Here is a 16,148-nt window from a genome sequence, read left to right as displayed (position 1 = left end):
TAGTCTGTTTCTGTGTGTGTTACATCTTAATGTTGTGTCGTTGTTCTCCTCTTATATTTAATGTATTTTCAGTTTTAGTTTGTTACTCCGATTTTGTTTTTTGTCCATAGATTTACGAGTTTTGAACAGCGGTATACTACTGTTTTTTGATTATGCTAAGATTTTGTCTAATGCTTAGTCCGTTGCTGTGTGTGTTACATTTGAATGTTGTGTCGTTGTTCTCCTCTAATATAACTTATGCATTTCCCTCAGTTTTAGTTTGTAACCCCGATTTTGTTTTTTGTCCATAGATTTATGAGTTTTGAACAGCGGTATACTACTGTTGCCTTTATTTATTGAACATACAAGGGTAAAAAAACTTTATGCCCCTTCCACCACGGCGGATGCATAATAAACACACGATGTTGACATGACTGCATACTACGAGATAATGAGGTTTTAAAAATAAATCTGCTCATGCGATTTTTTACTATCATCTATATTAAATGTCCCATTTCTCAAACTCAGAAACAATGGCTTTCACCTGGCTGGTTCTCAGCTATAATTGAAAAATATTTTTGAAAGTCATCCCTCATCGTACATAGATGACATGGTTATATATTTATACATTTAAAAAAGCCAAGCTCTTTAAGGAAAGCTGTATATGTACACTTTATCATGACTCCATTTAAAATTTACGAATGCAAAATAGCCTTGCACCTTCTAAATGACTGTAACTTCATCGGTAGAATCATGAATACAGAATGTCAGAGGCACTGGGTATTTTTCTACCAAGTTATGGTAGCAATCAAAATCAGTGTGACTGATTAGATTATAAGTTTTCTTAAAGCACTTGTATATTAATTTCATAATTTTTTTTCGGGATGGGTATTAGAGTCTGCATAGTTATCAAAGGTACCAGGATTATAATTTTGTAAGCCAGGCGCGAATTCGTCTACATAAGACTCATCAGTGACACTTATATCAAAATATTAATAAAGCCAAACAAGTACAAAGTTGAAGAGCATTGAGGATTCAAAATTCCAAAAAACTTATGAAAAATGAATCAGCGGTTAAACATAAACGCTATATATATATATATTGCGCAGTCAGGATTCAAAATTATCTCTCCATTACCCCACCTATTTTTATAATCACAAAAATGGAAGCCAATGTAAGGACGACGCACTGTCAATTCAGCTTGTAAAAACCGATAATTTTATCCTCATAGCATCATTATCTCTCTTTCATGACAGTTGTTTTTTAAAAGACAAATGTATTTACAAGCTTATAAGCATCATGTTGTGTACTTTTACGCATTTCGTCAACATAAAACTATTGTCTGATCGGTTTTGTCTGGTTGAATTTTCGTATTTTCAAAAACATTAAACGAATACCTAATAAATATTTCATTGAAAGTCAGTCTAAAAATGTTAAGAGGTTGAAACCGAATAACTTTAGATAAAACACACCAAAAATTAGATTTTTTTATATTATACATTTTTAAGATCGACTTGTAAAGTCTGACGCCAAGGGCTTTTGTTATTCTATATGCAAAAAGAAAATATCATTCAAGAGCGTCTACTCTGTTGTTATAACTCCTTGGAAAGGTTTAACGCTTGACCCATATATTTTCTTTTTAGTATTGTGAATTCTCAATGTTTTTTCTATCAAAATGTAGCCTCAATATTTCAAACATAATAGAAATTGAGGCAAGTTGGTTTCTGAAATATTGTTGCTTTATACGTTTTCAAAACAAAACGATCAACTCAAAAACGACTGGACATAAATGTGTTTCCGATTTCTCTTTTCGATGGGATTATGTCCTATGTTTAAGATTTTATTTCAAAAAACCTATTGCCAAGGGCACATATGCAAATTAATGTTTTAAACAGATCGATCTTTTATCTTTTTGTGCATTTTATTTCGATGGAATTTAAGATTATGCAGAAAAAGAAAAACGCAAGTTTTTGCACCTAACATAATCGACTTTTTAGCCAAAATCTTCATATAGTTTAGAAGGTTACAAAAGAGGGGCGAAAGATACCAGAGGTAGAAACTTAAAGATTGAAAATAGACTGACAAAGTCATGGCTAAAAAAAATTCAAACAGACAAATAATAGCACACAAGACGCAACATAGAAAACTAAAGACTCAGCAACACGAACCAAAAACCAGGGCTGATCACACACACATATATATAGATCCATACTATAAACTAAGCATAAACAAGCAAATAAGATGGAAAAAAAATAAATCAAAAAATTAAGCACCTACTCTACACACTTGTAAAGCGCACAGAAACAGATGTAAACAATTCAAATATATTAACCTGTCCATTTTTGCCTTCTCTAACAAAGAGTTCCCTTTCTTTTGTTTAATTTCAACTGAATATCAGCCTGAACGACGTTACTGATCAAATTAATTTTTCTTCAAATTATAAACTTCAGAAGTATTGGTTATTTATAGAGAGGACATTGTCGGTCTGCATATATGCGAGGTCTTGCTTCTTCGAAAAAAACATTATCCGTAATTAATGACTAAATTACTTCTTTCATAAGATTATAGCAGTCAGGATTCTACTTTATCAAAATTATCCCACCACCTTATTTGTTTGATCGCAAAAAGGGAAGCTATGGTAGTTATGACGCGCTGTCAATTTAACTCTTGAAAACCGATAAATGTATCCACATATCATCATTACAATCCTTTCATGACAGTTGTATGTTGAAATGCAAATGTATACACTACCTATTAAGCTTTATTATTGTATTGTAAGGCTTTTTGTTTTAAACTTGTAACTATTACCTGACTGCTTGTCAGGAGGAATTTTCGAACAGTTCATAAAACACTAAAAAATCTAAATAAATATTTCGTGGAATTAAATGGTACAGGTTGAATAGAAAAACAAACCAAAATAACAAGCGCCATTTTAAAAAAAAGCTATGCATAAAAAGGATCGACAAGATAAATCTTTCGCCAAGGGCTCTCAGCAAAAAATCTTAAGGAGTATTTGTTAAAGGTGTGTACCCCTTTTGATATGCAAACATTTTGATTGAAACTAAGTGAACGAAAATTTATTACTCTTCCAAGTAGGAAATACATCTCACGTGTAACATTTTTAGTAGCACGAGTTTGAGTTATGTTGGTCAAACGCGGCTTATATGTTGTTATGGCTCATTAGAAAGGTAATTCAATTGATTACAACTTCAGTTTTGGTCCCTTGAACTTTTAATGTTATTATAGCAACATGTTGACTACATAGATAAACATAATTGAATTTGAAGCTAGATTATGTAATACCTATTTTTATTTTTTTAGACAAATAAAAAACGCCAGAATATAAAAAGGTACACCTGACTGTCACTATTCGATAACAAGTTTTCTTCTGTCGGTATTGTTGTAATACAGAGCGGTGTGTTCTGATTCCTGATATTTTCAATGGGCTTGAATTAAAAATAAATTTATTTTTAAATATGATCTATCTTAATATGATTTTTACAGAATAAGCCTTTCGTTGCATGTAATTCCAGTAGTCTAAAGAACTTTCTCACAGTATAATTGTAGACCTTTTTTTTTAACTTTAGATACACATTATAGATAATGTCATTGAAACATACCAATTGTTTATTGAACAAAAGTCTCATTTTTGTTATAAGTTGCGAACAATTGTTGTTTTACTGTTATTTTTGTAATTCTAGATACCAGTACACGCAGGTTATGGTGATTGTTGGTCATGAGAACATTCTACGAGGTTAAATATGATTTATGAGTAGCAGTGTTACTCCTTTGTTGGTAAGATTCTATATGTGTTCACCAATTTTCAATTCATCTAACATGTATTTATAGCACATGGCATACAATTGATAACACTTGTCTGCGGGAACAAATATGTACTTCATGAAGAGAGGTTCAGCGTACATTGCATCTTTGTTATTGATGATTAATTGAAGTCTAGGGGTTATGCAATTGTAAAGATGTCACTTTGCAGTTGTACTTCTAGATTTAACCCTTTCAGATGAAGAATATAGTTTGGCAATGTCTTTCATGTTCAGGAATATTCCTCAACGTAATAAATATATTTCAAATTTTTATTTCATTAATTAGATTGAGGGTTTCTTAATAAAGGTTTATGATATTTTGTTTAATTTTGATTCTTTAATTTAATTATCATCATTTGGATTTAATCCTGGTATCTATGATGAGTTTATTGGCAAGCTGTAGGAAAGGACAGTAAAAAAGTTGGGAACCACACCATTTTCTTATCAACAGGTATTTTACCAGATCAGGCTTATATCTTGTTTGAAGTTAAATAAAAGAAATGAACTATTTATTAGTGAAGATAAAAATGTCCAATTTGGTTTAACTAAATTGTTTACATTTGTATCTATGGGCTTTTAAAATTTAATTCAGGTGAGTTATTTAAGACTTGTTTGCCTCTCATATACGTGTTTTATACTTAATTCATAGTATGGAGCTTTTTTTTTTTATTGAAGACAAATGTTTTACTTAACCATTCGATTATAGTATGCACAAATAATTGTTTAACTTTTTTTGTGCATAAGGACAATTTTCGACAAAAAAAAATTCAACTGAAAAATAAAAAAATAACTATGTTTTTATAGCATTAAATACAATCTCTGCCCCTCGATAACAGTTTTGCGGGAAAACAGGAAATAATCTTATATCAAAGAGAAAGTTATGTACTCTATTATATGTACAAGTGTGTTTGGGTGACTGTTTTGTCTTGTGAACGTATAAAGCAACAATATTTTAAACACAATCTCGCTTCCATTTCTTTTTTTTCATACATATTTAGCCTATATTTACAATATCATTAAAGATTAACATAACTAAAATATAAAATATACGGTTCAAGCAAAACAAATTTCTAATGAGTTATGATAACATATTAGGTGTGTTTGAGTGACAAATTTTAATACAAAAAAACCACTTGACATCAGCCTCTTTACAAGAACCTTAAAAATTGATATCCTTAAAAAGAAATGTCATTTTTTGTCTATATTATCAAGGTTCAATCGTCTTCAACCTCTGTCATGGTACTTAATAGCTAGTAGATACGCTTGTCTATTGAAATACATAGTATGTAAGAATATCAGGTAATTTTTTTTTCATGAGCTAAATTGAGAGTGTGTCATCCCTACAATAGCTTCCATTTTCGCGATTGAAAAAAAGTACAATGTAGAAAAAATTTTAGGAGTAGAACCCTGACTGAGATGAAGTATTTGGAGGTTACATGATATTACTCTCATAAAAGGGGCATAATTTTCCAAAATTTGTGACCAACTTCGAATTTTAAACTCAATTAACTTCGATGAGAACTATAGCCGTGCGGGTGCTTACTTATTTTTCATAGTTTTCACATTCAATTGACATAAGTCCCCAACCAGAATAATAATAAATAGGCTCTGCGTTTCAAACTCATCCAATATAGTGTTGGTGTAATAACATTAACGGTTCGAATTATCTGCACCAGAAGTGCTTTTAATAACCAATGTGAAATGTTGATACGAAAGCGTTTACAATGTTGATTTTCCATATTATAAACTTATCATTATAACCTAAAAATATTCAGATAGTGCTGTTTTTATATGGTTCGAAACATTGTTGATTTTAACTTTTGTCATAAATTTCATTTTATATAAACAAAGACTGTAGTTGTCAGAGAAAGGCCTATCTTCAAATTCCCTCTAAAAATTGCTGATGTTAACCCTCGGTAACTTTATTTAATTCAAATTTGAAGTATAAGAGTTTTTAGTTTCCAAACTGAAATTCAAAAGCGCTTACGATATTAGTGATCTTTGTAATATACATGTAGTTCGTACTACGTTGTGATCTGAAATAGGAAGATAGGTGCAGCAAAGTAAATAAAACTGATAGTAATTTTCTCCAATAAAAAAGAGCCACTAACTACCAAAATTTTCTCGTAAGTTATCCTCATCTATCACATTTTTATGTAGACATTTAAACGATGTCATTTTAAGCAAAATCTTAACAAAAGATGTAAAGCTTGATATATTGTAACAGACGTGTGTATAATAAAGATGATAGGCGCCGAATACCATTAAATCATAAGATTATCGATAATCATGTATTAGTACTTGTCCTCGATTGTATCACAACCGACTGTCACGGAATTCGACTGACCCTGAGCAACACGACGGGTGCCCGTACTGAAACTGGATCTGCTTACCTTTCAGATACACCTGCGATTACTCCCATTTTTTTTGTGGTGTTCTATTTGCCCAATCTTTAGTTATCGTTGTAGTGTTTTGTTACACCGATGTCTGAAGGCTTTAAAAAATCTTTCAGATTTTGAGCCTGTGAGTGAAACCAAATTCAAGAGAGATTACCCATTATTCTTTAATAAAAAGATCCAGGAAGTGTACGTCTTTGAGTTGTAACAGATCTTAAAGGTCTAAACCTGACAATTTAAAAGATATCAAATCTTATCCACTTAGTTTTTATTTCTCCTAAGACTTGGAGAATAGTATAAATTTCAGTTTTGTATAGACTTAAAATATTCTCTTCAGTATTTATAACAGATTAAAAGAATAAGAAAAAACGAGATGCTTATCTGTGGTACTGAAAATTTAGACAAGACCACTGGCAAAATTGATAAAGAATAACATGCCTGACTGACCTTAACACATTTAATAGACAGAAATACTTCTGACTGAAGACTTGTAATGGTTTAATAGTATGCAAATAAATAAAAGGAGTTATGGGTAAAGTCAACGAAACGGCACTCAAAGAACGTTCAAAACAATTAAAAGAAATCTTGAGGTCAACATACAGTCTTCAAAATAGACAGAATAATGTTGTCTTTACAATATGTCGCGAGTATAGAAATAGAAGGAACAAATGAGACCATGCAAAAAGGTATGTCATTAACCCAACATCCTGTGAAACGACTGCATGCTCTTTAGTGTTCTACTTCATCAAAATCCGCTTGACCGGATTACATACATTTTGTTATGCTGGGGTCTTTTATTGCTAACTTTACGGTATGAGTTTTGCTAATAGTTGAAGACCAAACGTTGACCTGTAGTTGTTTACTTCCTAATATTTTGATCTCTGATGGAAAGAAGTATTATTTGGCAACCATACCACATTATCTTATTTCTATATTAAAAATTCTGATGGTGTAACCTATGATTCATTTCTGTTTTATTTTATCTGGTTTAGACTATGTTTCCACATGCAACTGTTGAAAGATAATTATCTATGCATAAAGTATGATTTATGTCTTTTACTGGAGATTTAAAATGAAAAAAAGAGAGAGTCTTAAATCCGTTTTCCATAAGAATTGAATAGATTATCGGAAAGTATATGTATGGAACTTTATTTGTTTATCATCGCTACTTAATCCCAGATTAACCATTTCTTCTTTACAATGATATTTGCTTAGATGCGTATTAAAATCAGTGAATACGTGGCTTTTAAATATTCATTTTGGGTATTATTCGTTTAATTTCGATAAATCTTCAAAAACAAATTACTTGAGATTTTTAAAATTACGCTGGTCTTTTTAATTTATTTTTGCTGAATTTATAAGTCCATCCATTATGCGCTGCCTGATGATTTATTTCGGAATTAGAAATAAATATGAAGAAATGAAATGGACTATACAGTCTAGTGTTTGTGAATTGTAATACGGGTATAATGCCTGCATGATCTTGTTTTTAAACAGATTAAAGCTACTTACAGTGGTCATATGAATCGTGAGAATATGAAAGTCGTAGAGGAAGTTATGATAACCAATCAGACAACTACCAATAAGAGATCAAGTGAGGTACAATAAAGCAACTATACGCCATCATACCGGCCATCAGACAAATTGCGAAACACATGCCGTATAGCAGATTATAACATATTCAGATATGCCAAATAGCCAACAATTCAATCGAGAAAAAATATGTTCAAAACAGCAAATCAAAAACAAATAGTATATATGTTAGCGGCAATAAGAAAAATTAGGCATTAAGCTTAAATCCTAGGCAAAAAGCTAATGCCTAGGCATTAAGTTATTGCCTGAAATTTTCAGGCATTAAGCTTATTTCCTGAAATCTGATGATGATTATTCATCCTATTGCCGAACATAATTTTAGGCAATAAGTAAACTTTGGAATTTATGCATATTTGGTGATTTATTCTTGATATTAAGTCGTTTCTAATTATATTTCTAATATTACATGTATAAATATACATTCATTTGACAGATCTTTAAATTATAGTAGTTTATTTAGTAATTTTAGCAGTTAAAAAACAGAATTTTTGGTACAACAAAATATTAAAAATATTTAAAAAAAAAAGTGATTGTATCCAATTAAAAAAGGAGGGAGATTCTTTAGAATAATTATAACATTTATTTGAAAATTTGTTCACTTCACTAGTCGAGCTGGTTTGAACTGATCAAAAGTAGACAAAATTAAGATGTGATTTTTTGCTCACACCATTTTCCTTTTTTTATTGGATAAGTAAATTTTCTTTGTTAACAGTTCCATACTTTGTGATAACAAAATGATTTTAACACAAATTTCAATCAAGTTCATATTTTTAATTTATGATTTGATGCGTTTTAATATAGATAACATATTTCATAAGTGATTTTATTTCCGGTCTTTTTTGGACAGTTGTCTCTGATTAGCAAAATCATACCATCATCTTTTTTTATATTTAGGAGGAAACTGGACCCTGTAGTTTTGAATCGATAAAATTAGATTGTTTTCTTTTGCTCATATTTAAACGTATGTTAATTGCAGTAATAAAACAAAATAGTTGAAGTACTCAGTATTTATATGAAAGATGCACGAGATTTGCCTTTGAACTTTTAAATATAAAACCGTGACACTTCGAATTCAGCTCCGTCAAAGCATACTTTTATAATGATTTTACTGATTACATATTTATAACCCTTTAATTTAAAATTAATAATTATTTTCTAATAACTAATCGGGTTTTTAATTAAAGTTGTTGGTTAAATTTGAAGCAATATTTCAATTTTTTCATTTGCTATTTTCTTTTATGCCAATACTTATGACAGCGGTTGGGACATCCTAGCTTCGATGTGCATACTAAGACATGTTTTAAGTTGGTTCTAACTTTATCATAATTTCTGTCCTAAGAATATCTTATAGGACCGATCTTGGGACAGTTTTGATACACAGGCCCAATGCAGTTCTGATAATGTTATTATATTACAAACATATTTTTATTTAAATGAATACATGTCTTTTATTTACTGGAATTTATATTTTAGGCATTAAGCTTAATGCCTGCACACATTTTTCGGGATTTAAGCTTTAATCCTAGGATTTCAGACTAATGCCTAACATCATTTATGCAATAGACTTACTGCCTAGGCGTTTTAGCTTATTGCATAGGATTTAAGCTTAATGTCTAATTTCACTGATTGCCGCTAACATATACATCAAAAACCGACAACCAGAGACTTACAGGCTCCTTACAGACACAGACAGAATGTAGCAGTCTTAAAATAGCTTGTGGACGCCAAACTGTCTCCGTAAACTGGGACAGTGGTGTAACAGGACAACATAATGAACTATAAAAAAAAATCTGATGAAAAGGAATCGAATCCTCAGATCGATACAACACCCCCTAAAACAAAGCAACAAAAAAAAACTAAAACAATAATCTAACAACATTAAGAACAGATCTGAGTGAGTTGGAAGTGTTACAGAGTTTTTTTTTAAAACAAATTAAAGTCGAAGAAAAAATATTATACCATGGTCAAAAAGACAAGATAAAAACGAAAGACTAACAGCAGTCTACAAAACATTACAAAGAAACCTCAAGACTGAGCGACACACACAATCCTCAAATCGAGGATGAGAAATCAGTAAGTAAACAGTGGCACCTGTCGTGGTGCTCATTGACAGAATAAGTAAAGTTGATTTGAGAATAGAAATGTGAGCACCTAGATCCCCTTGGTCCTTTAGAAAGGTCAATAATTTAAGTATACTAATGTAGCCAGATTTACCTTCTTTAATGAATAGTTAATATTTTTTGTTTAAGTTCAACAGTCTGTTTTCTTTATTTTATAGTTTCACATGCTATATTTGGAGCAGGATCTTCTTACCTTTTTGATTGGGTTCATGTTGCTTTGTCTTTAGTTTTCTGTGTTGTGTTTTGTGTACTGTTATTTGTTGGTTTGCCTTTTTCTTTTTTAGCCATGGCAATGTCAGTTTACTTTCGACTAATGAGTTTGAATGTCCATTTGATATCTATCGCCTCTCTTTTAAATGTTTTCTCTTTTATTTTTATTCTTTTGTGTTGACACGTCACTGTATGATGATAAGGTTACGAATGTCATTATTCAATGTTTTAACCTAAAATATGCCATATGAAAACGTTAAAACATTTTTTTGAAGGTAATGTCAACTGAGTTTTAACACAGAGTGTGGTATGGTAGTTTCAAGTGCAAGCTTACAGTAAGAGTGTATGCCACATTATCAGTATAGTATTGTAATTTCAAAATATTTCGTGCCTTATTCGATATACCGGATATCAAAGACAGTATATTGTTCACATCGAACCAATAATTTAAGTAATTATTCAAAAGTACCGTGTGAACTTCACACAGAAATATGCAAATCACAGTTAAAACCAAAACAAAAAACATTTCGTAGACCTCATATGAAGCTTCGATTGGCAGGTGATCTATACAACTACTCATGATAAGTCCGGTAACAATAGTCAAACAAGAAATCATACAAGGAAATGAACAGTTATGATATATGAAAAATACTTACCGACTTTACTTTCAGCTGTTAAAGCAATTTTTATAATTGCAAAGAAAACTGCAAATCCATAAATGAATATTGTTTTTGTGTCCATTGTCTGAAAAGAGAATAACATAATATCATAAAAGTACAAAATTAAACATCACATTGAACACACAAAAGACAATGCAAAACTCCGAAACTAACTGTAAAGGACTGATTGCATGAATAATTCAAATAATGCACCATACTAACTATCCGAACTCTGCATATTTAATTAAAGTGTTGAATGCTGTTTTTTAAGAAGGTACGTTTGAGAATAGAATGCTTTGTTTTTGAAGAAAAGAAAAAAATACGAGATGAAAACATTTGAGATTGGTAAACTGCTTCTTGTTAAAACTAAGATGGTAACTTCCTTTCATTTTTGTACAAATATCACAAAAACAGAATATTGAATTCTTAAATTTGCAATTTTATGATGTAAAAAAAAGTAAATCTAAAAGTAAACCTTCGTCAGAGTTGAACTTAATAACATTCTACGTGAAATCAATTGTATGTCATAACTGGAATTCACATGATGAAGATGTCGGATTTTAATATAGATTGCTCGTAAAATATGTATCAAATTTCAATCATTATTATACATGTTTGTCAAACGATGATATGTTTAATACTGTAGCTAGCACCCTTCCTGCTGTCTTTATTTACCAAAGTTAGTAACATATTGATATATCGTGCAATGTCGTTTTCATGTCATGTCACTTTTCTTCACACCAAGGGATCGTCTAGGGATGGGGAAATTCGTTTTCTTTTCGTGTTTGATTTCTTGAAAAACTTATAATTGTAGCCTGTTTTTTCAGCTGCAGAACATAAAATATTGTTTGAAAAAACCTCTCTATTTTATATATGCACGAAACTGTTGTAGAAGCGAAAAACCTCAGTCTTCCTCATTTTCTCTATCAGTTGATATTTTCTGACATAACTTATTTGATGTATACGTTTTTGAAATTAACAACATTTGAGAAGATTTTTTTTAAAAACACGACTGTGCGTTCGAAGCGTATTAGAAATGCATCTCTATATATATTTTTCAAATATTCCTTTATTTGTCCCTGTGCTTTTATGTTTCTTTTGGTTTTATGACTTTTGAAGTGACTCGTTATTGATCCATCCATGTTTCGGGGCTATGACTTTGAGTGGTATTGGTGAGGGTAGGTCTTGCCATTCAATTCGGACGTACAGGATTTTTACAGCTATGTTTCCATACTGTTTACCCTATTTACATTTTAGCTGTTTTACATGATATGATATACAATATGTATATTATCATCTGTATAAACATTTTTGTTGAAAATTCTTCGGATTTTCTTGTATTTTTGTTTTATTTTTTAGTATGTCTGTGATTTATGCTTATACAATTTGTTGTTGCTAGTTCCCAAATATGGTAACATTAACCTATCATGCCGGTTTGGGTTGCTATATCAAGTTTGTCGATATATCGGAATTATAAACAATCGCAATACACGTGAAAGGTTTAGCTAACTGCCTGTACCAAATCAAGAATGTGTCAGTTGTTTTCACTCGTTCCGTTGTTTGATTTTTTATGGACTCCCTCACTTTGAATTTAACTCAAAGTTTGGTATTTTTGTTATCCTGTTTTTCTTCTTTTAGAGACGCACACACCTAATACATCATAATACAAAACAAAAGAGGGACGAAAGATACCAAAGGGATTGTCAAACTCATAAATCTAAAACAAACTGACAACGCCATGGCTAAAAATGAAAAAGACAAACAAAAATGAGCCTTTGAATTCAGGTTTGGACATGGAATACATTTATTAATAGTAGAAATAGGGCAGCTGCCACTTTTTATTTCATGCAGATTTTGACATGGAATACATTTGATAGATAGTCAAAATAGGACAATTGTCATTTGCTACTTAATGCAACTTTAGACATGAAATAAATTTGATAAATAATCAAAAAAGGACAGTTTTAATTTTTATATTTAATTAACGTTTAATGTCGTTATAGATTCATCTCAGTCAATATATGTCCATTAACAAAGTTTTATCCTGATAAAGTTTCAGCTTTTGATTTACTTTTATAAAACTCGTGATATTGATGACGTCTAAAGAAGCTAAATCTGATATAGTATGTAATAAATTACTCATTGTGTAAATTTTCCAGGAAATTTACTCCCCAAATTAATGATTCTTGTCGAAGAGAGGTGAACGATGGATACTTTTCATTTCCGAAACCACAGCTTAATTTGAAATTCAATATCAATATCTCAAACATTAGTCATATCTCTAGAAAGCACTGTCATCTCCTACTTCCCTTAATGGACTATGTTGTTCTTTATTTCTCTAAAATTACTCAATCTGAATTGAAACTCTTAAAAAACACATCTAAGCTAATGCTAAGAGAATAGGTCATAGCAGCCTCTTTAAGTTATGGATGAATTTTATTAAGATTTATTTTTTCTTTGCATGTTTTAAAATTATTTTATTTTTCTTTAAAATGGAAAGGCAACAAAACCTGTAATATATGAACTATACTAAGACATCAAATATATAAACAAAACAAAAGATGAAATTGGAATTACCGTAGATTCGTTCTTTGTAAATCATATAAGACGAATAACTAGTGATTATAATGTTAAAGTCAAATAGTATGAAATTATAATGTCATTATGACTGAAGCAATGAAAATTCTTGAAATTTCAAAAATAAAAAAAATAAATTTAATCCTTTAATATTATGGTATTTTAATATTGGATATAATAGCATCATTATTGTGGCTGCAATGTCATCTATTATGTCCCTATGACGTCATAACATGTTAAAATTGACTTTTGTTCATCTTAAAAGTATTTCGTATCTATTTGAATCCCGGATCGAATGTATACAATATGCGTTTAAATATATGATTTCTTCGTATAACATAAAAGTACATTAATTGATATAATACAAATACACTTTTTGGAAGTTCGTAGTACTAAACTTGAAATGTTAGTAGCAATGATTTGTAGTATTTGTTGGTCATAAAGTTTAGACTTATCATAAAACACGTGTCCTTAATTTTTTGGCATGAGTTTCAAATTGAGGGAGGCGTGCAAACATATATAGATCACATCACAGAAGTATATAAATAGTAAATTATGTGACTCCCATTATATATATCGTAATTTTATAAATGCTTTTGCAGAATCACTTAAGTCTTCCGATGTAAACGACTTTATATGAGTGCAAAATCTGTAAATGACTTTTATCAAGGAGAAGAGATTTTCATAATGTAATTTTATAGAAGATTACATATTTGATAACTATTTCCTGTAGACACCTTATAAGTGCACATGATCATAGAATAGCCATTCAAAACCCATATTAATGTTGATGTCAGGTCCTTTCACATAGAGAGCATGACCATCTCGACATGATCAGATGGCAAATAAGGCAATCCCTTAAACTGCTTAAATAATTAATCATTATTGCCTTTTGGTTGACTGTATATTCTTCATGGAATCTCGTAAATGCATTTGAAAATACAACTATGTTATTTGTACTCGTTGGTGGTCAATGAAAAATACATACAGTCATTGATGGTTTCTTATTTTGTAGATTTGATGAAATTCTAGAGATCAATGATGATCTACTGGATAGTTCTTTACATATTTTTTTTACGTAGAACAGATTGCAGTCAAATAAAATAAGTACATGGTATTGACATAATTGGAATATATGTTTATGCAACTTGAATCGATAGACAAAATAACGATTCCAAATACATTTGTCAGATACGCTCGAAACAAAAATATTTGAGAAGTAAATAACGCAGACATTTACGTCCATCAACCGAAATAGATACAAACAAGACCTCCAAAATTTTAGGATAAGATATGTATTTACACTTGCACACATAATGTGTGTAATATCAGAACATTCGCAATAAATTATAAATTGGAGGCATGCAGACAATTTTTAAATAAAGGCAGACAATTTCTGTTTCTGAATTAAAGCAGACAAATGAAAAATCAATGAAACATCTTTTGCATGTTCAGCCTGTGAACCAAGATATGATGTGACGGTACGGCAATTGAGCGTTTTTTTTTATCTCCTTCAATACATCATTTAAAATGACTGTATTATATATTAGACCTTTCATAATTTGATATGGTCTTCTAATGCGCTCAGTATGGTATGCCCATTTTTCTTGTTTGTATTTTTTTACCTGGTGTCATGATAATAGACTACATATATTTTCATTGTCATATCAATTGTCATTGCCATAGAAATATATAATATTATCCAATGTTAGCGATGATCCTGTGGCCTAATGTTTGCCGATGATTATCATTTCGAACAGTTTATTTGTCTAGCCGTTATATTTTTAGAAATTTGATAACAGAAAATGTAAAGCGCATCTCTTGACTTGTTTAACAGCATATTATGGTGAAGTTAAAACCTCTGATGGAAAAATGTAAGCACCACAATTTTGGAAAGTCATTGTGTAACAAATACCTGTGTAGTAAAAAAGTTAGTTTGTAAATCTAGGTGTCAATTTAAAAAAATAACGTAATTGATCACGACTTATTGATTATAAGACATATGATATTCTAGGAAACGACAGTACTTATATCGACAATTTGGTAGTAAATCAGGTCTACATTTGTGTCGTGTTTGGTAAAAGCATTGTTATTTTACATATTGGTTATGTCATTAGTATTTCATTGGATTTTTGTCTCACCTACATCCACCTTGTTCTTTTCGCATCTTTCAAATCTTATGTAAATCAATGTTATCGAAATACATTTCTATGAGTTACATTTTTCATGCAAGAGATATCAAGCACATCAATACTCATAAATGAAAAAGAAAGGAAGTCTGGGTCGGAAATCAAAATAAATACGAAATTCCAATAAAATGAAACATTTTCCATCAGAAATTCCCAAGGCTTAAGGTAAAAAAATCCCGTATAAAACAAACTTTAATGCCGACATCCCAAGACAGGTTCTTTTGTGATAATTCATGATTAAATATGAAACATAAAAAATGGCATGTTTATATGGTCTTTGTAATTGACGGCTGTGGACAGCAAGATTAAGAGTTCAGTTAGATATAATATAGCTACTCTGAAATGAACTAGTTTTTACAGTTCAATGGAATCACTGATTTATTATTCAGATTTGTTATCTTTCAACTATAGGGTCGTTCTCTCATACTTCAATAATGTCATATAGTGTTTGTTTGTTGCAACATTTGACTTTATAATTAGTTTTAAAACTTCAGACATCTTACGATGAACATGTTTTTATTTTTAGAAACGGATGGATGAATGATGATTACAGCTAAAGTACGCTCTATATAAATAAGCTTAAATAGATCATTCTGATAATATA

General features: G+C 30.4%; 1 protein-coding gene across 1 annotated transcript in view; it reads right to left on the bottom strand.

Annotated features, from left to right (window-relative positions):
• Window positions 1–16,148, bottom strand: part of LOC143063676 (uncharacterized) — a 39,922-nt gene that overhangs the window by 4,442 nt on the left and 19,332 nt on the right. The window contains exon 2 of the mRNA XM_076235982.1: window positions 10,776–10,863. Coding sequence (XP_076092097.1) covers window positions 10,776–10,860 — 85 coding nt within the window. The 5' untranslated portion in view covers window positions 10,861–10,863. The remainder of the gene's footprint in view (window positions 1–10,775; window positions 10,864–16,148) is intronic.

The sequence above is a fragment of the Mytilus galloprovincialis genome, chromosome 2 (genome assembly GCF_965363235.1).
Source record: "Mytilus galloprovincialis chromosome 2, xbMytGall1.hap1.1, whole genome shotgun sequence".
NCBI classification, from domain to species: domain Eukaryota; kingdom Metazoa; phylum Mollusca; class Bivalvia; order Mytilida; family Mytilidae; genus Mytilus; species Mytilus galloprovincialis.
Note: the sequence above shows the minus strand (reverse complement) of the source record. Positions and strands in the feature narration are given on the sequence as shown.